This window comes from Corapipo altera, unplaced genomic scaffold (assembly GCF_003945725.1).
Source record: "Corapipo altera isolate COAL_440 unplaced genomic scaffold, ASM394572v1 45, whole genome shotgun sequence".
NCBI classification, from domain to species: domain Eukaryota; kingdom Metazoa; phylum Chordata; class Aves; order Passeriformes; family Pipridae; genus Corapipo; species Corapipo altera.
Window position 1 is genome coordinate 9,577,388 of NW_020884877.1, and position 23,884 is coordinate 9,601,271.

The 23,884-nt window shown below is 36.6% G+C and overlaps 1 protein-coding gene across 5 annotated transcripts in view; it reads right to left on the minus strand.

Annotated features, from left to right (window-relative positions):
- NBEAL1 (neurobeachin like 1) overlaps positions 1 to 23,884 on the minus strand; it is an 80,684-nt gene that overhangs the window by 35,401 nt on the left and 21,399 nt on the right. For 3 of the 5 annotated variants that reach the window (XR_003526602.1, XM_027636933.1, XM_027636932.1), the window contains exons 4-19: positions 20,221 to 20,382; positions 18,838 to 18,919; positions 18,523 to 18,650; positions 17,596 to 17,678; positions 15,253 to 15,338; positions 13,405 to 13,711; positions 12,323 to 12,429; positions 9,250 to 9,336; positions 7,721 to 7,804; positions 6,099 to 6,197; positions 5,414 to 5,994; positions 4,666 to 4,798; positions 3,954 to 4,073; positions 3,109 to 3,412; positions 2,125 to 2,210; positions 1,609 to 1,698 (exon numbers count right to left, since the gene is read on the minus strand). Coding sequence is in view for 4 of the 5 variants with exons in the window: in XM_027636933.1 (XP_027492734.1) it covers positions 1,609 to 1,698; positions 2,125 to 2,210; positions 3,109 to 3,412; positions 3,954 to 4,073; positions 4,666 to 4,798; positions 5,414 to 5,994; positions 6,099 to 6,197; positions 7,721 to 7,804; positions 9,250 to 9,336; positions 12,323 to 12,429; positions 13,405 to 13,711; positions 15,253 to 15,338; positions 17,596 to 17,678; positions 18,523 to 18,650; positions 18,838 to 18,919; positions 20,221 to 20,382 (2,539 nt within the window). In the remaining variant the exon portion in view is untranslated. Of the gene's footprint in view, positions 1 to 1,608; positions 1,699 to 2,124; positions 2,211 to 3,108; positions 3,413 to 3,953; positions 4,074 to 4,665; positions 4,799 to 5,413; positions 5,995 to 6,098; positions 6,198 to 7,720; positions 7,805 to 8,766; positions 8,830 to 9,249; positions 9,337 to 12,322; positions 12,430 to 13,404; positions 13,712 to 15,252; positions 15,339 to 17,595; positions 17,679 to 18,522; positions 18,651 to 18,837; positions 18,920 to 20,220; positions 20,383 to 23,884 lie in introns of those variants that run through there. The other 2 variants (XM_027636934.1, XM_027636935.1) reach the window with 2 other exon arrangements.

Sequence of the window (23,884 nt, forward strand, 5' to 3'; positions counted from 1 at the left end):
ATTCTAAGCCTCTCCTTAAAATTCAAGTCTCCTAAGACCCCTTTTTCCCCCTCCTCCTCACAAGCAGGGATAGCACAAGACTGTGCCTGGAGGTGTTTAAGTAAAGAGTGGACGTGGCACTTTGACGTGGTGGTGTTTGGTCATAGGTTGGAGTTGATCTCAGATGTTTTTTCCAACCTAACTAATTCTGTGATTCGAACAATGCCTCTTGTGGTAAGGTGTAACATATTCAAATCATAAGATTTCTAGAAGTGATTCACCACCACTTCAATTCAAAATGTAGGTGTCAGCAAGCTAGTCAGAGATGCCTAATCATTTAGTCCCAGTTTAGTCCAATGAAAACTACTGCGGAGTAAAATTTTAACAGTCAAAAAGCCCCAACATCCTCTATGCCAGTCTAGTAACATGGGAGGGATATCACTCTCCCTTCCCAGACAGAAATGTTGGGGACAAGTGGAAAAATTCACCCCTTTCCTCCTCACTGTTGTCTGCTTTTTCAGTTGTAACTCTACTCCATGTGTCTTTATTATGCCCTTTCTCCAGTCCATATTTATTAAGGTGAGGTTAAACAAATTGAATAGTGAAATTAAAATGATGTTTTTAAATCTGCAAAATTTATCTCATGGGTGAAGATTTCTGTGTTTGTTGTGCAAAACAAAAGGCACCACAGACCTGTGAATTTTGGAAAAAGAAATCAAAGTTGGTAAACAGAAACCTGCCTGAATCACAGGACAGCAGTAGCTGTAGCTCCTTCTAGGCTGTACCTATCTCCTCATGAGCTCCTGATCAGCTCTTGTGGTTTTTCCTCTCTAGTCCTCCTCAAGATGGTGCAAAACCCCATCATGTTTGTTAATGAATGATTCTGCTAAGACTTGTTCTTACAGTATGCTTTTCCATAAAGCTAGAGATATAAACACTTCTCATCCCTCCTTTCTCCCACTACTGGGTAAAGAGGACAAATGGCAGTATTTTCAAACTACTCATATCATAGCAAAATTAACTATCAAGTGTCTGAATTTTCTTAACATTAGTGTCCATAAGTGATTGTGGAGACATGCACAGTGCATATGCATAGCGTTGTTCTAAGAATATTTCCTTATTACTTAGTTTTCTAGTACAATTGATTGTTCAATGTCAAAAAAAACCAGTTCATATTTATTTGTTTGTAAATTATTCCTCAAGATAAAAAAATGCAGTATTCTACTGACAAGTCACAAGTGTTAACTTAACCCTACTAATCTTAATCTCATTCAGAGTTTAAGATTACAAGAAAAAAAAAAATCACAAAATTTCCTAGAGATGACAAAATGCTTGTAATACACTACATGCATTCAACATGATTATGAAGACTACTCAGTTATCACAAAACACCTTCATACACTATGACAGTAAAAACAGTGGCCCTTGTATGTTCTCAATAAATGCAACGTAAATGCAACACTACTCCAGCTACAGCATTATCTCATTAATTCTCATTATAAAAACATGCTGTATCTGCTAAATATAATTTGCATTATGCTAATAATTTCCAGCATTCCAAAAGTCAGGTGAATGCACACAACCACTGGTTTGTTTACATCAGGTTCTGCTTCTTCAGAATGCCTTTACCTTGATGTCCCAGTTCACAACTTTGTTTCCAGTTAGTCTTCCATGTAAAAGGTTTGCAGACAGATCAAGACAAATTGGGCTTCTGCAGGCCTGTTAAACAAACAAAGCAGCTATGGTATCTTTTAGGAAACAAGTTACAGATTCTTGAACACATAACATTTCAGTGTGATGGTTAATGTGTTTCAGGAAGTTAGTGCCAATGTGCTGATATTAAAGTATTTAAACCATGTGAAATCCTTAGAACATCATATATGTCATCTGAGACTTGACATTCACTGCTGTACAAGATAATTCTGTCCTTTTGCCAAAGATGGACAAAACCTACTATGTCTGCAGAAGATTACAGTTTAAGAAAGCTCTCACAGCTCCTTATCTTGCCATAATAACCACAATGTAAAGATGACACACTCATCTGTTCTATGAAACGGCAATAGCAAAACAAAGACCATCTAGAGAACATATTCCAAAAGTAATCCACACTGTGAAATCAAAGAGAAGTTATGCACTGTTTCATACCTTTGGTGTATAATGAAGCAGCACCTTACTGGGGAGATCTGCTACATCAGTCTCTTGAGACTTCCACGGAGTTAAACAGTTTGGACCTATAATAAATTATATATACACAATTATATATTTATAATACATATATTCAAGAGTCCACTGGATACTAATGTTGCTCTTTACAAATTTTATACTGCTACAATTTGTTGCAACAACAAATAAGACAGTCTGAACCACATCTGAGACATGCTTTGAAGGAGTCTCTATGACTTAAATAATTTATTTCATAAGGTCTGCTTAAAAAGAATTACATTCTTCATGAAAAGCTAAACTACACAATGAAAAACAGGAGGGTTTATACATTCAAACAGCTCTAATGTTTATTTTTACAATTACCTATCTCATATTTGTCACTAAACACTGTCATCAAGCCCAGATGCCAAAAATGAGTAACCCTCAAGATCGTTTTGTTTAGCAATACAAAATATTTCCTTGATATGATACAATGTTTTAATGCTAATCTCTAACAACCTCAAGTCATTATGAACTTAATACCTTAACACTTTGAACTGTATGACATAACTTTCAGAGTATTTTTTTTTAAATGACCACTTAATAATTGATTCTTATGGAAACATCCTCAAGTATAAATCACTTTAAAGTAGCCTATCATAGCAAGGGCAGTATTTTAAAGGCGTCTCAACTGTAAATTTACATGTAGGCAAACAGCAGCAAAAATTAAGAACTTACAAGTGAAAATACTACCTAACATCCTGATTTTGGCAGGTCTGTACATATGATAAATAGATGAGCTTATGCAAACATAACATTTTTAAATCAAACTTTATACAATATTTATCATTAAATTTTAAATTTATTTTTTATAAAGTTTCTAGACTGTAAGTTCTTCGTTATGTGTCTGTATAGAGCAAAGCTCAATGGGGTCTTGTTCGTAACTCATTCCTTTTATTCCACTAAGCCACTACAATCACCACTTACCTGCTAAATACAATGCTTTCACCTGAGAAGGTTGCAGTGCTTCATGAAAGACGATAACAGATCCAAGTTGGCCCTCCAAAGATGTTGGACACCCCCATTCACTGTCCTGAGTCCCTGCTGAGATCATCTTGGTGATGAGCTCTGGTTTTCCAAGCACCCCACCCCAACCTCCTGTAGAGAGAATGCCCCCAAGTGATGTCCGATGGGGCATAACTGGGGAGGAAAAAGGCGGATCTGGTATCTGAGATGGAGGAGGAGTTGTTGTTCTTTGACCAGCTGAACCAATGCAGCAAGAAGTAAAAGACTGGAGAGTCACACATGGAAGAAAGAAAATGAAACACATAGTGTAAATCTACACTCTAAATCTGAAGACTATATCTAGCAATTCTGAACTAAATAAATTAAACCAAGAGCAACAAGTTCTGGCAAGCCCTGAAAAACGTTAGGCAAAAAAAAGAAAAAGAGCATCCACTTTTCACAACAGCAGAAAATGCCCTTTCTCCAAGTAAGAGTAATTTGATTACTCCAACTGTTGTGTGACCTCTGGCAGGAGCACAGAGAGGAAGGATGGTGCTCCAGATATCCTCGTAAACACTCCTTTTCTGGATTATATTCCAAAATACTAGCCCAGTGTACCTGCTACTGTACATTTCTCCTATCAGTTATTCCACTAAAACAGATGCTCTCATGGTAAGCTTAATTGCCTCACTTTTAGTTACCTTGATGTTTACAGCGCTTATTCTACAGATAGACCAAAATCCAGAGTTTTATCTTCCAAGGAAAACTACATTTACTCTCATTTTTAAGCTCAGCCCAACAAGGGTATGACTCAGAAGGGAACTTACTTCATTCATAGCAGGGAATCGAAGTGGGGCAGAGACCTTCTGCTGTCCATTGACGTAGATATACACAAGGCTCTGACCAAAGGGTCTCTTTCCAGGTACATGAACAATAGTTATGTTGTGCTGGTTAAGCAATATAAAATAATTAAGTCATTATTAAAAACAGGGAAATGACTATATGGAACTATTTAACTTCATCTCTACTAGTCTGGGGCGGAAACCACTTAAGAAAATAAATCCAAAGCATGAACTAGAAGATAAGACCCACCTATTGGCTTCTTCCATTTAAAAGTAGTAAACATGTCTACATGTAAGAGAAGAGTGAGTTTTTTGAAGGGAAAAGAGATATAGCTCTTCCACAATAATGTACATCAGACTTAAAGTATGGGAATAGAAAAGGGTACATGAGAAACACAGTAGGACAGTTTATGTATTCACATAGCACCACTGCCACCTATGCTTATTATAATTTAATATAAAAACACCTCTAATGCTGTAACCAGCTTAATAATAAAAAGTGCCTAGTAACACAAGCATAAGTTAGTTCCTTCACGATTCATCTACATGAAAATTACTTGCATTATTTGAAATTAAATCTGTTCTTATGCAATGAATTATTGAGATATATATTTGTAAAATAACCAAAAAATAGAACTTGGACTTCTGAGTTAACAGTACTATCCTAAACACAGTGTTTGTCAGTATCAAATCTTACCCAGAGAGAGTCAAAAAAACAATGGTCAGGCAGCATCACTGTTGCATATTCCCTCTTTGTGCAAACTGCAACCACCAATACCCCAGAGCATGTAATAAAGGCTTCAAACCCCATACCACTTCCTGTAAAAAAGCTATAGAAAGAGAACAAAACAGACAATCAAGGACTTGCTTCATCAAAACTACCACCTAACACTACTTTCATTAAGGAGAGAATCAATTTAAGTAATTTGTTGTTGGTCCAATATTTACTATGTGACTGGCTGTTACTCTTGTTATGAAAAAAAAGAAAACAAACAGAAGACATTCTGTTTACTGCTGAATGTTAGTAGCCAGAAAGTTAAATTATATCAGAACCATTCACGTCAACAGCCACTATTTAAGCACTATGAAGTTATCCTTTTCACTGTGTTCTTATACAAAAAATAGAGTTCATTGGGGTGGGTTTTTTGGGGGGTTGGTTTTTGTTTTTTAATGTTGTTTTGTTTAAGTAGTGAACCTTAACACAATTTGAAGTTATGGATATTGAACTGTAGACAATAAAACATTATAACAGAGAAACTACATGTTTATTTCTTTAACATAACCTGGCTCTGGTGACAGATAAAACCGCTCCCTTTCGCAGACTAAGCATTATGTACTGCACTCTATGAAGATAAGCAGAAGCGCCACATGTCACAAGGCACCATATGCCATGGGGAACAGATGACCTAGATTTGTGCTGCTGAAGTAATTATAGTAACTATTACCTATAGAGTTGCTTCCTCTTGCCACTTTTGCTGGTCGTGCTGGGGTCCACCCGGTCCTGGTCAAGGCAGAGCCACGCGTTGAAAGAAAACGCAGAGCCCGGCCACCGATGGATTGCTGGCACAGCGATCCCGGCCATGCTGTGGTGCAAGTTGAAGTACTGCAAGGCACTGGCCATGCCCTGCTTCCGGGCCATGGCCAGGATGGCTCGCATCACTGGAACCACATAAGGGTGAGCTCCTTTGGGCTCCTCAGTCCTCAGGAGCCGGATCAGTTGAAGCAGTTCTTCTGAGCCCATTGACTGGCTCCCCAAAGAGCCCAGAAGGGCAATCAGGTTCTCTGCACAAGTACAGTGGAGGGCGGAGTGGGAGTTGAGTGTCTCAATGATCCGGATGACCATGTTTGCATTGACACATGTGGCACGACTCTGTCTGTTAATACAGCAGATTCGCCTCAACCAATTTGAGATGAAAATCTGCAGCTCATGTGATTCGAGTTCTGGAAGCCACTGGATAAGCAGCAATAAGGGTTGGACATTACTAATGCCTAGTATCCCAACAGCCATGTGGTCACCTTCAACAGCCTGAAAAACAGCAGAGAACTCAGATGTGAAATAACAATAAAATAGGGCTAGAAGTAATTTTGAAGGACGTAAACGTTTTTGCATTCAAAGCAAGGACATCTCACCATATTCATGAGTTCTTCCAGCAATTCCCGCGAGGGTTGACCCAGTGATTTTAGTACCTCATATATGTGTGCATAGCCAATCCTCTCCTTGAAGACTTCCTGAGGATAAAAATCCCAGTCTCACTAACAAATAAAATGGACAAAAATTGCTCGCCTACTGCAGTAGGTTCTAATTTAACAAAATATTAGACACATAATAACTAGAATGCTATAAAAATGTTGTACAGGTTAGAAATCTCTTTTTGATAACACATCCATTGTACTGTCTCTAGAATGCTATAGATGAGAAGGATCTCACTGCAGCACACAGATAAACAAATAAAAGTTCAAAGTAATATTTTAGTAATTACCTATACAAAAATATAATTGCTTCAGTATAATCCAAATGTTAAAACTATCACAAAGAACTAATAGCTTTGTTTTTTAGTGCAAACTATAGCATGAAATGTTTACGTTAAGAATTAGAAGTATTCAAATATTAATCTTTCAGTGAAAGATTCTCCTAGACCAGCTGATTAAAAACTACCCATCCTAAACACTTAAAAAAATTAGAAAAGTGTTCCAAGGAAGTTTTTCTGAAAACTAATTGATTTCGACATCAAGAGAAAAATATTAAATCAGCCAGTGAAGTTCAAGATGTAGCATCCATTTATGGTTTAATTAATAAACAGTCAACACATCATATGGAATGGATACTCTTCTCCTGGTTGTATTCTGCACTGAAATTAATTTTATTTTTTTAAAAAGAATAAATCTATCAGCAGAAGTGAGGTGATTGCTTAGATAACTATAGAAAGAAAAAAGAAAAATGTATGTTGCAGCAGAAGTACAACTGAAAACTCTGTTGACCCTCTGTGAATCCCAGCAGTTCTCATCTCCAACATATAACTCTTTTCAGGCTTTCCAGAGTCAGTGGAGAAATAAGCACCCTGAATAAGGTTCTGGAGGAGCATAACTGACCCTGCTGTTTTTCCCTCAGGCTGTACCGCAACTAGCAATAAAATCAGATGACTCCCACTCTTCCTTTAGACTCTGCTGTGCAGCCACATCCCTTTCCCTGTGCCAAGACCAGGGAATCATTTAACCAAGGCTAGAATCTAATGAACTCAGCAATCCAGGAATAAATACACTACTTTTCCATGGGTTTAGCCTCCAGTCAGAATCACAAACTAATCACAACCTATCCATTTATCAAACCACAAGAGTAACTACCAAGGAAGGGCAGGGGAATGGCAAGACCACCATTTGGAAAGCAATACTGTCCTAGGTTAGTTTAAAACCATGATAAAACTACAACACAAACTCCTGCCCGAAAATTCCTGCAAATACCCACTAAGTCTACCCCACATAGTCATGGGACAAGTAACAATGTACTTCCTTTACAAAGTTCCAACTGCTATTATACTCTGATCTTCCAGTTTTGAAAGAAAGATGACTCAGTGTTCAGCCACTAGACACACATAAAGGGATAAGGAATTCTAATCAGCTATCTGTCATCAATGTGGGACCACAATCTGCTCATCTTCATTAGGAAGATCCATCAAGATACTGTGATAAAAACACTAAGTGGAAAAAAGATCAAGAAGCCTATTGTAAATAGACCTCTGCATATATACTGTTACCTTTGCAGCTGGAGACTTGTGCATTACTGCTGTGAGGGCTTGAATGGTTGATACTGCCAAGGAGTCCAGGTGTCCCTGAAACACCTGAAAGTAGCAGGTACAGAAGTCATAAACAAATGTCCAAAGACGGTTGAGCTCCAAAATGTGTACTGTGCCCTCCTGCCAGGAGGGAAACCAAGAGTTTGGCAACATGCTTCAAAGATCATCTCCCCACCAGTCAAGATTTCATAACTCCACAGCCTACAAGGAATTACACCACAGTAGACAACTATTCACATACTTCAAGAGGAGAGAAGCATTCACAACACACGCTGCACTTCAAATATTCTGATGGACAAACAAGTTTTCCTCATGCGCCTAATGGACAACCTCAAGAGGGAGGGAGGAAAACAATTAGGAAATCTCTTGCAGTATGTGTGTGTGTGCTGCTGGACAATCAGGCACCTGCAGTTCATATAAAGTGTCTTCTTTTCCATCCAAGGCCCTACACACCAATGCAGCACACAAACACACAAATTATAAGAGATAAGTCACACAGGCACAGTTAGGTGGCTACCTCACCCATAGTCTCATCGCACTGATCAACACCTCTCTCTCTCCAATTTAAGCAATCCTTTGAGGTTTTTTTCTGTAATTCTTGTCTATATTGATTTTTCTATGGTGGTTTTAAGAACAAAAATGTTGGAGCACTATTTTGCATCCATCTGTAAGCCTAATTAGCAACACTGTACAAACAAATGTACTGTTTTCATCATCTCTGGAGCATTATATGCATCTCAGACATATTTTGAAAATCAAATGTCAAGAATTAGAAGACCATGTTAGATGTGAAGAAACATTTAGATGCGGTTAGAGCGTTGTGCTGCGTCCAAAAAAGCCAAAGCTATTAGTTAAAAATCACAATTTGTAGATTACCATCCCCTGTATTTAGCATTTCTTTACAGTTTTAATCAGAACAAATAATTCTACTATAAAATTAATACAACAATTTGCATTTGAAACTTTCCATAATATTTGGGAAAAGTAAAACAACAGGCTATTCCTACCTCCCTGATTCAGCCTGTCCATTGTTTTGTGAACATCTGTTCTTGATGACAAGCAAAGAATCAGGACACCAAACACAACCATTGAGATTCACAAACAAGGCCCCAGAATCCAAAACACAGCAGTGCTGAGACAAAGAAGCAAAAAAGAAGAAAACGAGGGGAAAAAAAATCACCACCAGATTGAGAGAATTTATTTGGATTCCATTCATGTACTTCACCTTTTCCTTAAAAGAAGCACAATTGAGGCCCAGTCTATTGCAAATATCTGCAATTTGAAGTAGATGAATAAAACATAGATTGAATTCAATCTGTTATTCAGAAAAACCATTTTCTGAGAGACAGGAAATACTGATGTGTGCAGCAACACAAGTTCAGCTTGCTGCAGAAGGCTTAAATAGGATGGTTAAGGTGAAGTACAGGAATCAATTTTCCTGTGATTGTGGCTTGACTTTGATTGAAGCAAAATACAGTTTAGGTAGGTACCTGGTCCTCATTCATTTCTGTCAGTAATTTGTTGGTAAGGTCTTTCTCACTCTTGTCTGCGACTTTATTGTTAGCATTTAAAAACAGCTGTTAGAGACAAGAATAATGGAAATAATTGCACATTAAACAGTTACCTGCAGCCAAACCTGTGGAGGCTGCCTTGGGTTTGTTATCACATCCCAAAAAAAAAAGAAAAAAGGAAAAAAAAAAGAAAGTGTTCTCACACTGGTGAGATGCAATCCTCCATTATTATTAGTCTTCTGTTAATTCTTAATACTGAAGATTACACTGTATTTTTTTCTAAAGAGTAATTACTTTTTTACCTCAAAAAAAAAAAAGAAAATATATAATTGCTGAGACAAGGAAAGAGATCTATTTGGAATTTATATTGGTCTCCAGTTTAGCATCTCTAATTTCATTTACAACATGCAAGATGACAGGAGGTTCTCAAAAATTTGCTTGTAAGAAATAAAGACAACAGTGGGGCACTAGCAAAGAAATGGATACAGATGTTTCACCACCTTCTACTTATGTTTCACCCTAGGTGAAGGCTGAAGATATCTAGACAGAATAATTTAATCTTCCAACAGCACAGTAGTAGAATTTCTGGGGCACACAGTCTTTCGATCAGGAAGAAAGGCAAAATATCTGACATCACCCTAAGAATCAGGAAGGTTGTAAATAGCTTTAAATCAAACATAAATCTATACTGGGTCTTCAGCAAAGGAACTGCTCTGTTTTTAGTAGCTAGATTCCTAGTCAGCTCCTGAATTTGTAAATTTAAAGGTCACCCAAATTCATAATTGATTGCAGTCAACTTGTGTGCAAAGTTTAGCTGTAACCTAATCAGGACTTAAATTTACCTCCTTCTGTTTTAAGTTTCTACCATGTTGTTAAAAAAATCCCTGACCAAAACATTTCAAAAGTCCCTTAAAAAAAAAAAAAGGGAAACAACACTTTCTTTTAGTGTTTCTTAGTGGTAAAAACTAAGCATTTGTCTTTCCCCACCCCACACAAACACACATTTTGTGCCATTATCTGCTAGACAGTCTCTCTGAAGAATAACAACCTGAGAAACCAACTTCCATAAATTAGGGCAAAACAAAGGACAACACTTAAGATATTGCTTTGACTTACATAGGTGTGAAAGCACATGGTTAGAAACATAAGTCATTTTGAAAGGTACATCACAGTCAAGAGCACTTAACAGTGCAGAATAACTATAATATGCCTCAGAGGGCTCTAACATTAACAACTAAGAATAAGAACATTAAACAGAAGCAAAAGCAGACATAAAAAAAAAATACATCGAATTTTTCATGAGCTACTTAATTTCTCATAATACATATTGTGAAAAGGAAAAATAGATTATTACAGTGACCATATGGTTTTAATATTTCCATTTAAAAAGCTGTTCAAAATTATTTTTTTTAACCAGGCATACTGCTAGAGGTTGTTGTGCTTTACTCAAAGTCTGACCTCTGAAAGAGTTTAACAGACAAGAAAAGATTCAGCACTGACAAACCACTTTGTTAAATGACTCTCAGAACAGAATAAGCACCTTCTGATACCTCTAAATTACAGTCCATCTCTTTGGATATCACAGGCGAAAAACAACACTCAAGATACAGTATATTTGAAAATACAAATATACTGTAACACCTACCCTATCTCTATCCTCCCCCTACTTCTCATCCTTGGGGGTATTTCGACTGTGAAAGGTTAAAAAAAGTGTACAATGTAGCAGACTCGAAGTACTGATACCCAATCACTCCCAGTGATATGTGAGACAGTATCACAGGAAAAAACTTTAAAAGAGCGCATCTTCTGACACATCTACAGTAGAATAAAAATAAAAAGAGCAAGTTGCAAAAATAGAGTAGCTGTTCCTGCTTTCTTAAATTCCACCACTTATTTGTGAGAGCAGGAACACAGCTGGACTCTCCATGAACAGATAAACTGCTGATGACTTCAGAAGAAACTAAAAGGGAAGTTTCTTGAAGTTTCTTATAGAGTACAAGGTTAGTACAAAAATAGGCAGAGATTCCCAAACAGAGGAGGAGAATGGAAAGGTCAAACAATGTATTTTCAGAAGATAATAAAACTACAAAGACTACTCAAAACAGTGCAAGCCAATTGGCATTCTGCCAGTGAATAGAATTACAATTAAGACATAATCCAAACACATTTATTTTTAATGTATCACTGCACTGAAATATGTTCTAATCCAAAATCTAAATGGATTAAGAAACAAATTGTATACTGTAGCTAACATTAAATTATCTAGCATCAAGAGCTCAAAACAGCTCTGTCACCCACATATCACAAAAAGAGAAAAAAATATTCCAGAGAGTTATATCTATGTTCTTTTACGCAAGGAAAAATCAAATCTACAAAGCAATCAGTGAAAGACATTAGTTTGCCAATTATGACCATCTGGGATTGAGACAAAAACACTAAATCCTATGTAGAAAAAGAACAATCAAAGAACATTTTTAACAGCTTGATCTCATGTTTTATGTCAGCTACACACAGGACTCATATTTTGAAACACTTACAATGGCACACTAGCAAGATTTTTTTTTTTAATGGAACAATATGCCTCTGAAATTAAGAGTTCAGACCTCCATCTGGCAGCAGTTGTGACTTCCTAGCAATCCAGTGACAGAATATAAAACAAACAAACAAATGAAAAAAAATCCTCACAACATAAACCAAAACAAAAAGGCAAGGGGGATGGTTTCCAGTAACCATCGTTAACAGATTTTAGAGACTGAATGGGGTCTGTAAAGGTATTTTGCTCAGGACTCAAAATAAGCATTCACTGCTTTAATCACAAGACAGACAAGAAACACCTCTACTTCATTAGCAATAAAAAACAGATTTTAGAGCAACTTGGATCTTTGAGATCTTTCATGACATTAGTGGCTCTAACCCATCCAAAGTTTCACTTTCAGTGTGCAGACACTTAAAAATTGCTTCTATTTCATAAGGAAGATGAAAAGATAATTAATATACTTATAATATTGCAAGACAGGTTCTGTTAAACATACTCTGATAAGGGAAAACATACCTTGCAGTTCTGCAACAGTCGAATGAGATGCTCAAAGCAGTTACTGTTAAGGAAAATTGCCTGCAGAACAGGCCTATCTGTGCAGTCTAACATGGCTGTGATGGTATCTATAAAATTAAAACAGAACTGGCATCAAAGGCAAAACACTTGTCAAATCCATCAAGCATTTTTTTCTGCACATTACATAATAGAAATAGGGAAAAAAATATACAACAACCAATATGCTCTGCATTCTTTGATCAAGAATGACATGTTTTAAGCACAGATCACTAGGCCTAGAGCTGAGCATTTTGATGCTGTAAAAATTGCCACATAACCTACTATATCTGGAGAAAAATTCAGCTAATTAATATCTTTGATTGTCTTGGAGCTCTGTTTGAAGTCATTGCCAGTTTGTAACACATGAGCAGCATTACTTTTTTTTAAAGCATATGAAGACTTGCTTTACTCTGCATTCTACAGCAGTCTTATACTGTAGCATTCACCACAGCCTCAGTACTATTCTTTAGTATTTGAGGAAGTATGGAAAAACAAGTACTTTTATTTCCCATTCTGAACACCAAAGTGGAAAAAACAAATCCCTGAATTCTTATCCAAAAATTTAGACCCAATTGTTTCAGACTATTACTTCTGGCCAACGTTTAGAAGAATGCCATTTGAAAAGCAAACTATCACAAAACAGCCACCACATGGGTATTTTATTACAGAACAGTCTTATTCTGCCATTACTAAGGTGCTGATGAGTGTCAGTTGTTGTCTAGCTACATTTTTCTTTTTTCATGGATACTGGCAGTCTACAAACCTTGACACTGGTTAAATGGTAGCAATATGATATAATTTCTTCTGGGGGTTTTCTTGGGGTGTTTTTGTTTGTTTTGGTTTGGTTTTTGATAGCAAATGATTAAATAAGAACATATGTAAAGTAACATCAAAGAAGAAATGTTAGAAAATTTTCAATTGCTTAGCCAAGTGAACATTTTTTGGTAGAATATTCAGCGATATTACTATCATAGCTCAATAATTACTTGCTATAGAGTTATTGTCAAGAAATATTTCAAGGAACTGGACAATTGGGTACTCACTCAGCATTTGGATCTGTAGTGCTATGAATCTGCTCTCCCACTGCCTGCATCGCCTCGCATTAGGTAAAGCTGAATGGTCTGAATTAAGCAACTTGAAATAGTTCTCCAATATTGTACTTGTCTCCACTTGACGCTGGTCAGAACTGCTGGTTAGAAGGATATGGACAACTTCTGTCAGGCACTTCAGAGTCAGCTCTGCCTTCCTGCTCACTTCCTCAGGGTTTCTGTCATCCCAGTTGTCACAATCTGCTAAAACACGCATCAAGACTTCCATGGTGGCAGGAGATACTGCTTGAAGAGCATTCCTCTGAAACCCATCAGGTAAAAATAATAATAAATTAATTTAAAAAAAATTAAACCTCTTCAAACCAGTAGTGTCTACCCAAATTATCTCAATTATGAAACATTCATTATTATGTCTATTATGTCTATTAATGTAGTTTTTAAATAAATGTGAAACATTCTAATTGGATTACATTGATGGCTACAGATGAAATGCATCCCATCTTGTTCACTTAAATAGGTTTTCTCTTTCAAAGAGAATGTTTATATGGAAAAGGAAATATAATTTAAAACATGTTACAAAATTCATATAAAGTAGCCTCAATAAACTGCTAATTCTAGGTAAACTTTAAATTGAATTTTCATTTCAGATAAAGAGATTCATGATACTTTAGAATTAGCAATAAGAATAAGAACATAATAATTAGCGAATATTTGTCTGGGCCCTGAGTGCACTCCCCTCACCTTTCTTCCTGGAGGCCTGACTGCGTAGGCTCAGGGGCACCTTAAATCTAGGACAGGAGCCCAGGCTTGTAGAGACCTTTGAGAAGCCCTGTCAGGGACTTCTTGCCCTCTCTAGGGAACTGCCTTCAAGCTTTGGCTCTCAACCTTTTACCTGCCTGAGCTACACTGCAGCCATGTCTGTGCCTGGCCACGTACTGTTGAATCTGACCCACAGACCTGACTGCCCAGCTTGACCTTAGACTGCCTCACGACTTTGGACGGGGCTGGTAACCACTGGGCTCTTGACTGACTCCAGTTACCATCACTAGACCAAATCCTTACTCTGACATGCTGACCAGACTTCCTGGTTTGATATTAGGTTTCATCACTACAGACTTGTCTAGTGGTCTGGGCTGGCTGACCCTGGTTATAACCACCAGACCTTGTTCAGGTATAGTGAGACTGCACCTTTCACCAGTTAGGTCAACTGCCTCTGCCTGTCTGGCCTTCCTGCTCAGTCTCAGCTTGCCTTCCCTAATGGAGCAGTGCCTGGCTTTGCAGCTCCCTGATAACATTTAAAACACTCTTTCTTCAGGATCATAAGAAGTAACATCTGCTTGTGACCAGAATATGCAGGATATTACAGAAGTCAACTGAGAAAGTAGATGTGGCTTTGATGATGATGATGAATACCCTCTTTTCTTCATATTCTTTCAAAGATTTTAAATTGCTTCCAAGGTGTAAGGGCCTCATGCCTCTTACTGAAACAGTTTACTTTCAACCTTGGAAGTAAGAGAGATCAACTTCATGTGTTGCTACAAAACTTTCGTCTTCGCAGGTGGAAATTCTTAATCTAGTTACCCACTTTAAATACTACAATAAGTTCATATGAACGTGTAGTTATTGTAAAAGGCAAACTTCTACTGTTATTTGAAAGCAAGACTCAGCTTTTAGCATTTAGATATTATTGCACAGAACGATCCCAAAATTCGTAAGATAGAAACGATTCGTAGTCAATAGTAAATTCTTCTTATTTATGGGTTATGGGGTATTTAAAAGCCTTAAGCAAGGAACAGACATTTGGAGGCTTCAGTAGCTGAAAAGGGTTTAGAACATCCTTACCTGACCACCAGCCACAATAGCTCCAAAGAGATGCAGCAGGCAACATTTCAGGCTTTCCTTGAGATGTTCACTTTCTTGAAAGCATTCTGATTGAAGTAAATAAAAAGGAGAAGAATTTCTTATTCTGGTCACATAAATTTTACCAAAATTTTCCTCTCAAAAAAACCCCACCAACAAATGAAATAAAAAAACCCCTGCCTATATTCCCTGTCATCATACAAATTAAAAAAAAAAAAAAATCAACTATATAATCTCCACTTTCTTTTACATAAGTTAGACACAAACACATCAATTCCAGCATTATCAAAGTAACATAACATGACCACATTTATCAAGAATTCTCAGGGCCAGACCTTCAGCTTGCATAAAACATTCAATGAAGGTTGACAGAACTATAGACACAACAACCGTTGGTCTTGATTTATAATGTAAAATAAGCTCATCTTGTCCCTACTAATGGGAAATAGAAAGATGTATTAACACACAATCAGTTATCAAGCATGACAAAGATGAGAGCAATTTTGGCATGGAAAGTCTGATGCCACATACAGTCCCTGAGTTTGCTCCCTTAAAGTCAAACTTCCCAGCAAATCCCACGCAGGTCTGTAACCTTTCTAGCAGCAATGTCTTTAAAGGCAGTTATCCTGCATCTCTTCTCATGCCATATCTGATATAAATTAGTTACAATCAGCCTCAGGAACTCTTTTTAGCAATATATATAACCTGGATATTTTTGAAAAAGCAATAAAACTACACTCAAAGTAGCTGTAACAAACTACAATGGATTATTTTTTGGAATTAACTATTGTAAAACTTCCAATAACTTTGTAAAATAAAACTGATAATTACCTGGGTTTGTAAAAACTGAGATTTTAAAGAAACATTATAAACTGAAAATGAGATTTTTATATGCATTAAAATAATAATATGACCTTTAAGACAAGTACTAGTTATTGGCAAGTAAGATTTCTGACTATATACTGAAGGTATAAGCCTGTTTTAAAAGAAAATTGCAGAGCTAGTTTTTAAATCTGTTCTTCAAACTAAACAAAGCTTAGATGATCACATTGTTAGGGTGTTAGTACCACCACTCCCTTAACTTATAGCCTCTGAATCTTTTGGAGAACCTCAGACAAATATAAAAGAGCAGTACCTAGCAGATTGTGAACAAATCATTAGGTTGGGTGGACTAAAAACCTTCAAATTAGTCCTGTCATGGTAGAATGTCTAAAGCACGTGCTCGGCAAATTCTGTCTTTTCTGTCAGTTGGTCAACAAGCAGATGAGCATTTGTCTGCTAATCAGCACAACTTTAGCTCAGTCACATTCTATCATGTTTAAGAGACTTAGGAGGAACCACAGTGCACTGTACTGAATGGAGAGAACCTGCAGATGACACTCTTCAGTAGCAGTCTTTAGAGTGGGTTTCCAGTGCTCTCGCACATAGATAATGGCATTTTAGTGGCATCAGCAATTTGGTCTTTTTGGCAACTATCCTATTTTATGTACATAGTGATTGAATCTCAAGGAACAGGAGTTGTGACTCAAACCTAGAAAATTCAAATTCATGAATGCTACCACTCTAGGAATAGAATCTTCCTTTTTTATTTTCAATTAAAAACAGATAGCTGCAAAAAGGGCTGATTTCACTCCTTCACTTCCCATTTCTCAGTATTGTTCCTGTTGCTTCAGTTCTGTTGGCACTATCACTTCAGTATGCTAAACCAGCAAACTAGCTGGGCATCCCACCTTCCTGAGATTTAAGTACAGAATATGGACATGTAAGTCCTTCTTTTCCACACAAACAATCTATAATGGTAAGAACATATGAATCCCAAAGCAGTCATCATGATATTTAATGACTTAACCAGAGAGAAAACAGAGGAGTTTCCCAAACTGAAGCTCAAGGAGCATTTGCTAGTTGAATGGCACAGAGCTCCATTCTTTCTGGCTGTTAAATCATATTAAAGAGACAAAAATGCAGGAACACTTTTCTAAGATTATTTTTCCATAAGAGTTATCAGCACAGTTGCTACAGGAACCTTATTTTCACTAATAAACGGAAAAGTTGGCAATTCACAGAACCAACCCTATTAAACCATGTTGGGTACTGAAATAAAGTCTGGAAAAACAAAAAAAAAAAGGCTTTCAAAGATGAGAGGGGGAATAGCAAGATAGTGACGCTCCAAGCAAAAAACAAGCAACCAAAGTAACCCACTTCACTCAGCCTCAGAAAGTGAGGGGCTTTTACACTGTCAGGCATTCTTAGGAGAAAGTTACTTAGGATCACTAAGTTCAGTCCTCTAAAGATGACAATTTTAAAGAGGCTGTTAGTGATACTTACGGTAAAAGAAAGGGACAAACTCGACAGTGAGGGAAGCTGGTTTATACTTCTGTCTGCTCCTTTCAACTGTACTAAGGAAATGTCTGCAATTACATTAAAAAACATACACCAAAGAAATTAGATATGATACTTTGTTTATGACATACTTTTTAATTTATTTCTCATAATAGTAAATTATAATAGGACTTATAGTAGAAAACTGCCAAAAATCAGGAGTTATCTTTTGCCTACAGGATTGACAAAGCATAGTGAAGTAGTATTTCACCCTGAAAACATGAATCACAGTTAATTCTGTATTCACTGTTCTGTTTCACCTAGAAATGGCTTAATATTTTACAAAATGATTTGGTTTTTTTTAAAAAATAAAGAAGCCAGCAATCTCTTATTTATTCCATGCTTATTGTAACTAAGCCATCAGCTAGACTGCAAAATGTTTTAACCATGCAATTTGAAATGGGCACAAAACATTATTATGGATTCCCTAGGTGAGAGGGAACCATCACATTAAAGGGTTATAATTCTGTTGATACATTTATAAACTTATTTTCAAAGATGCAACATATCTATACTGTGAGCTTCAACAACTTCTTTTGCCCTAATTCAACCAGGTCTGCATACTACTTTCCTCTTGGCTTCTTTGTTCCACCCATTTAGAAAAATGGGCCAGTTGTTAAAAGGAGAAAACAACAACAGGACCTTCATGATGGTCAGTTACAACCAAACACCACTTAGTATACCCTCAAATTTAATTTTCTTTTAACTTTTAACTTCTAGACTGCCAGTGAATATATTATAATTTTAAAAAGTTATTTAAACCCTATCCAATTTCAGAAAGCATAACACTTCTCTGTGGTGTGATTCTGTTGATTCATGGTTAAAGTTATCATAAACTACAGTGTTTACAATCCTGTCTTAGTCCATGCATACCCTGCAATTCGCTGCCTCCAGTTTCGATATGGATCGTAGAGACTTTCACAAAAAGCCAGTGCATGTCTCACAAATTCTTCTATGGGGGTCTGATCTGCCACTTCTTTTTCTTTAGTTTTGCTTTTTAACTGAAAAAAAGAGAGCTGCAGTCAGAAAATTTCTAGATGTTGAAAATCAATCTCAATCACCTCCAGAACAGTTCAGGCCCACAAACTGTTCTCCACAGAACACTGTTGTTGAAAAAGTAGATCAGATAAGCAGGAACAGGAAGTATCAGAGGGTAAAAATAACTGATGGGAATTGTTAACCACGTACCTGTTGAATGTATAACGTAGTCATGGTGATAACATGGTTAATGTATGAGCACATCCCAATCTCCTCCACATTGGCCAAATTCCTATGAATACAACATAAAAGCCACAGAATTGTACACAGTGTACTATTTGAAGCTAGTTCAAACAATGTTTGATTATAGACAGAATGCTAAAACATACAAAAGTATACTAGCATTTAAAAAATACTCTCCAAAAGACTGCATGTACTTAAGTGTTTACTTCTGTCACAGTAACAAAGCTCACAAGTTTTCATCTAACAGGAAGAAAGGCTCAAGTCACTCTGCTGTAGGCCAATTCTTTTTGGAATTTGGGGTTTCAGAGGTTAAGCAGATTCCCAGGACACTCTAAATAGAAAGCTCAGAAATGGCATCTGATAAAAGACAATAACTTCCACTTCTCCCACATTACTAGTGCATACACTTTCTAAAACTTTAGCAAACATATACCTAGAAACATTTATTCACTTTAAATTCTCCCGAGGAAAACAAACACCTAATAAATTATTTTAGAACATAAATAAAGCAATGACAAAGAATTTCTCAGTCTTGAGGACAAGTCACAAAGATCAGATACCAAAGTAATGTTGTAAGGAGAACTATTCAGCAAGTAAGGCTGACAATAGTTTAATTCAAAAACACATTATCACCAGGTACTCAGCTTATACTTAATATCCCAGGATACTTAAACACTGCCATACACAGCTCTCTGTATGTTTCAGAGGTAAGGAGAACTAAAGGACTCAAAAATGCTGCCTCAAATACTCCTGAGAAAAGCGGGTTCCCTATTATATTTTATTCCCTTCCTCTCTCAATGTACTTCACAATAGAATACTGAAGAAATAGTGTGGAATAGATCTCTAAATGCAGTTTATTCATTGCTTCAGTGCAGAAGTTTCAGAAGGAAATCAGCTGCATTAATAGTGTAATAGAAGTTTCATAAGCTGTTTCTGGAATGCTAAGCATGTTTAAAATGCTAAACAGTTCTTCCTGTACAATTCTCTCAACTTATTTCACATCTAACACTTGTTAGAGTGTACTTTTTCTTTTAAAAGTATTTATTATACCAGTATCTCGTATCTTGAATTCCCATAGATTTATCTTCTGTAATTACAGAGAATCTAGCACCTAAACACCTTCTATTCCCTTTCTCATAGCAAATATTATTGCTAAGATTATTGCATTGTACCCTTCTCTCTTTTATTCCCTCTTCCTTTAATTCGAAGATTGTGAGAAGTGGTATTTCTGTTTCTACTGGAAAACATCAAATCACATTATATGTGTCATTAGAATCTATATTTATAGGCTGTGTCAAGATTTCTTAAACAAAACAATAGCATTGCTGAGGTAACAATCAGAACAAATACCTGCAAAGGATGATAAAGAATTTCACAAGTAGAAGTGACAGAGCCTGCTGCTGCTCTTCTAGGCCATCTGACATTTTCTGGACACACTGTAGCAGCTGGAGTCTGAGGACCTGAAGAATGTTATCAGGAAGCAGTGATATTCCTGGTGGAATGTCATCCACTCTAATGAGAAAACACAGACACAAAATTGTTAATACAAATGACATGGTAGGAATCAATTTTCATGTACTCATGTAGTGTTCCAGCGAAGTTCCACAGGAAAGGGGACCAAACTGACAGTTCATGAACAGTTTCTAATGAACCACAAGGAAATGTCTGGTGGCAATACACCAGCTTGAGTTTTCTTTATCCCAGTAACAAACTGCATTTAAAAAAGTGTTGAAATTCAATAAGTGGCTTCCTAAATGCTCCTCCATGCAATGAGCTGCCTTAATTGCCACAAAGAAATTGCATGATCTTCATCAGGTAAACAGGTAGCCTGGGAAATCCCTAAGTAAGGAAAAGGAGAGTCACAATGGAATGAAACAACATAACACATTTGGGGGAAGATTTTCAACTGTCTACTGAAGACTAAAAGTGTCCAAATAAATGAGGTGCCAATTATTATATAGTTATTGAAACCCAGTTAGTATTCACCCACAGTGAACCTCACGACTTTCTTACATAAATTTCAAAAAGTTGTACAAAATTATCTTGCCTATTGTTTTTTTGCTGAACTAAACCATTTTTAGAAATACATCAGTGAGAACCAAAACATGAAGAAAAGAATGGGGAAAAACCCCCACAAATAAAACCAAATACACCAACAATCCAGGAACAACCATATGGAAACGCATTTTTGCAACAGTATAGAAACATACAGATCTGTTAGAACATTCATTGGGATGAATACTGTTTATCTGCTGTAGCACATGCAAAAAAGAGTTAGCTTTTGGCAGCAGCTTCTGACACATCTTCTATGAACTCTACACAGGAAAAGGAAGACAAAAGCAAGAGCCTTACAGCTTACAAAAGCCTTCAACATGGGCAAAGCCAGGGGAAATATAACCATAAAAATTCATCTAGCACAAAAACTCACTAATATGATAGTTGCATACGCAGATCTGTGCAAAAAAGTGTGGAGAAATGCAATGACTGACACTATACACTGTGATAGTTATTATTTGAGGCAAATGGGGTACAATACATTGTTCAGCTTCTAACATCAAAAAGGCAGCCTACATAGAAGGGAAAAATGGAGATCTAATTTAGTAAAACATCTAGACAGGTGTAAGTGACAGCAAGCTCTTCTATCCTAGAAAACAAGTGTTACCTGTACCTATGCAGAGGACCACATACTGTTCATTTCCTTGCCTCTTCACAGAGTTGTGCAATATGCTTTTCAGATCCTGGGATTCAGAATCTCAAGGGAGTCAGAAAGTTGTGGCACAAATTTTATTGTGCCTGTAGGCTCTAAACTGATAGAGACACTAACCACAAAACTGAGAGCAACTGCTTTTTTCCAACACAAATACAAAGAACAAGATTTTAATTTCCCTGATAACAACTTTACCCCTCAAGATGCCAGGAGATCCGCACTCTCTGGAACTACAACCACGGTTCCTCATAATCTGATAACTCAGTTTTTGTATTTCAGAGTTTGATTATGTCCTCTCAGTATTAGGAAGGCCATAGTTTTTGACAGCTGAAATCATATATCCAAAAGTTATTTCCCAAAAATGGCCAACAAGTCTTTTTCAGTAAGATCATAAAATGCTTTACAAGATAGCAAACAGCATACCCTTCATGCCTCATATCCCAAAGAATGTTTTCTCTGCAGTAGCTGCCTGTCTGTGCTATTGCACAATCCATGAGAATTTAGTGCCTCATGTGAGATCAGCATGAGAAATCCTAGTTGAGATTACTCAAATTTACATACTATAGAGTATGTAAAATAAATAGTAATAATCAAACTTTTTTTCACCTCAGAGCAAATTACTACTATAACTCCAGGAAAATCAAAAAGTTACATTTGTTGACATGTAGTACCAGTTCTCCCCAGCAAGACTGGTTGTTTAAACTAAGTATTCCAAAAAAAAAAAAAAAAAAGAAAGGAAAAAAAGAAACGTCAAAGATCATATCTTAACTGACATTCTTATTTGACTGCTGGTACCCTACCTCAAAAAAAAAAAAAGAGAAAGAACTTTACACATTTGGGTTCTTTTTATTTAGTTTCCTTCCTTACATTAAGAGGGTTATGCAGCAATACAAACTGCTATCTCAGGTGTCTGAAAGGAAGTTAAATTATCCCAAAATTGTATGCACCCATTACACCTCTAACTCACACACTGGGACCACTCCCTCACCAGCAGTAAGCACTTGGGAAAAAAGTGCTGTAGAAAACCAGGTTTTACTTTTCAACAACCAGGAAACCACATAATAAGCACTCCTATCATGATTCCTGCATCATTTTTATGAAGTCAGTAAGTTAACAAAATATGGTTTCTATGGTACTTTACATGAGCTTCCTGTAAGCTCCTTTACTCAAGATCATGTAAACTAAAAGCAGAAAAAGAACATGACAACACTCTGGATGCCTTTGCTATTTCTAAAAGTATTAAACCAAGTGACAATTCCTCTTTTTCAATGAGGAGAAAAAAAATCTTCCCACCAGCTGGTAAAGGGTTTATCCTTTACATGATAAATACGTATGACATGAACACATGTTTTTAGGGAAAGAACAGACAGGTGCACTGGTCTTTTGTGCCCAATGCTCAAAGCTGTCAGCATAGCTATATTCACCTTCTCAGCAAAATCATTAATAACACTATCAAGGAGCCATTTCACTTAAGAATATAGAGTAGATGCACAAAGATACAGGTAGACCTGTAGCTGTATAAGCCTATAAGCTGCATAATTGTATAAACTCTACTTATACAGTCAAATCGTACCACTGGATACACTCATCCACTACATTTAGAGGTTTCCTAATTCTGCACTGCATAGCATCTTTCACATTTCCAAAGCAGATCTTGGGAAATTATATATTCTAATTTATAGAAGAAATAGTCTTATGAGTTAAATCAGCAAGTAACAGTGTCAATTAAGAGTCCTTCTTTCAGGAAAAAAAAATCCTAAAACCAAACCTCTAACAGAATCTTTACATTTTCAAAGTGGTATTTTCTTGGATGCTAAAAAACCCTTCATGTTTTAAATTGACACAAAACTTTATGCCTGTCTTCCAAAAGGTTAGTTTAGTCCAGCAATCTGTACAAGCTTTCTTCTCCCTACACAGTTTCTCATTATTTCTTGGCATTAGCCCTTCAGTACACAAAGTCTTGCAGTCATATAGCTGTAAAACATACCAAGATTTATAGAAGGAAAAAAAAAAGGAAAGGAGAAAAAGTATCAGTTCAGTCACTTTCTCATTTTAGCTGGCATCATATATTTTTTCAAGACCAAAAGACAGAATTAGTTGTCTAATAAGCAATCGAGTTAAAAAAAAAAAAAAAAAAAAAAAGAGTCCACAGGGTCTGATGGCCCCACAAGTAACTGGAAATCAGCATTTGGTGGTTCCACAATGACCTACTTTTCTTTTTAATGGGCCCAGTACTATCAATTTCACAATGTGAATGCCCACAATACAAACTGCCAAACCCCAGAAAGATGCCATTTCTCACATGCC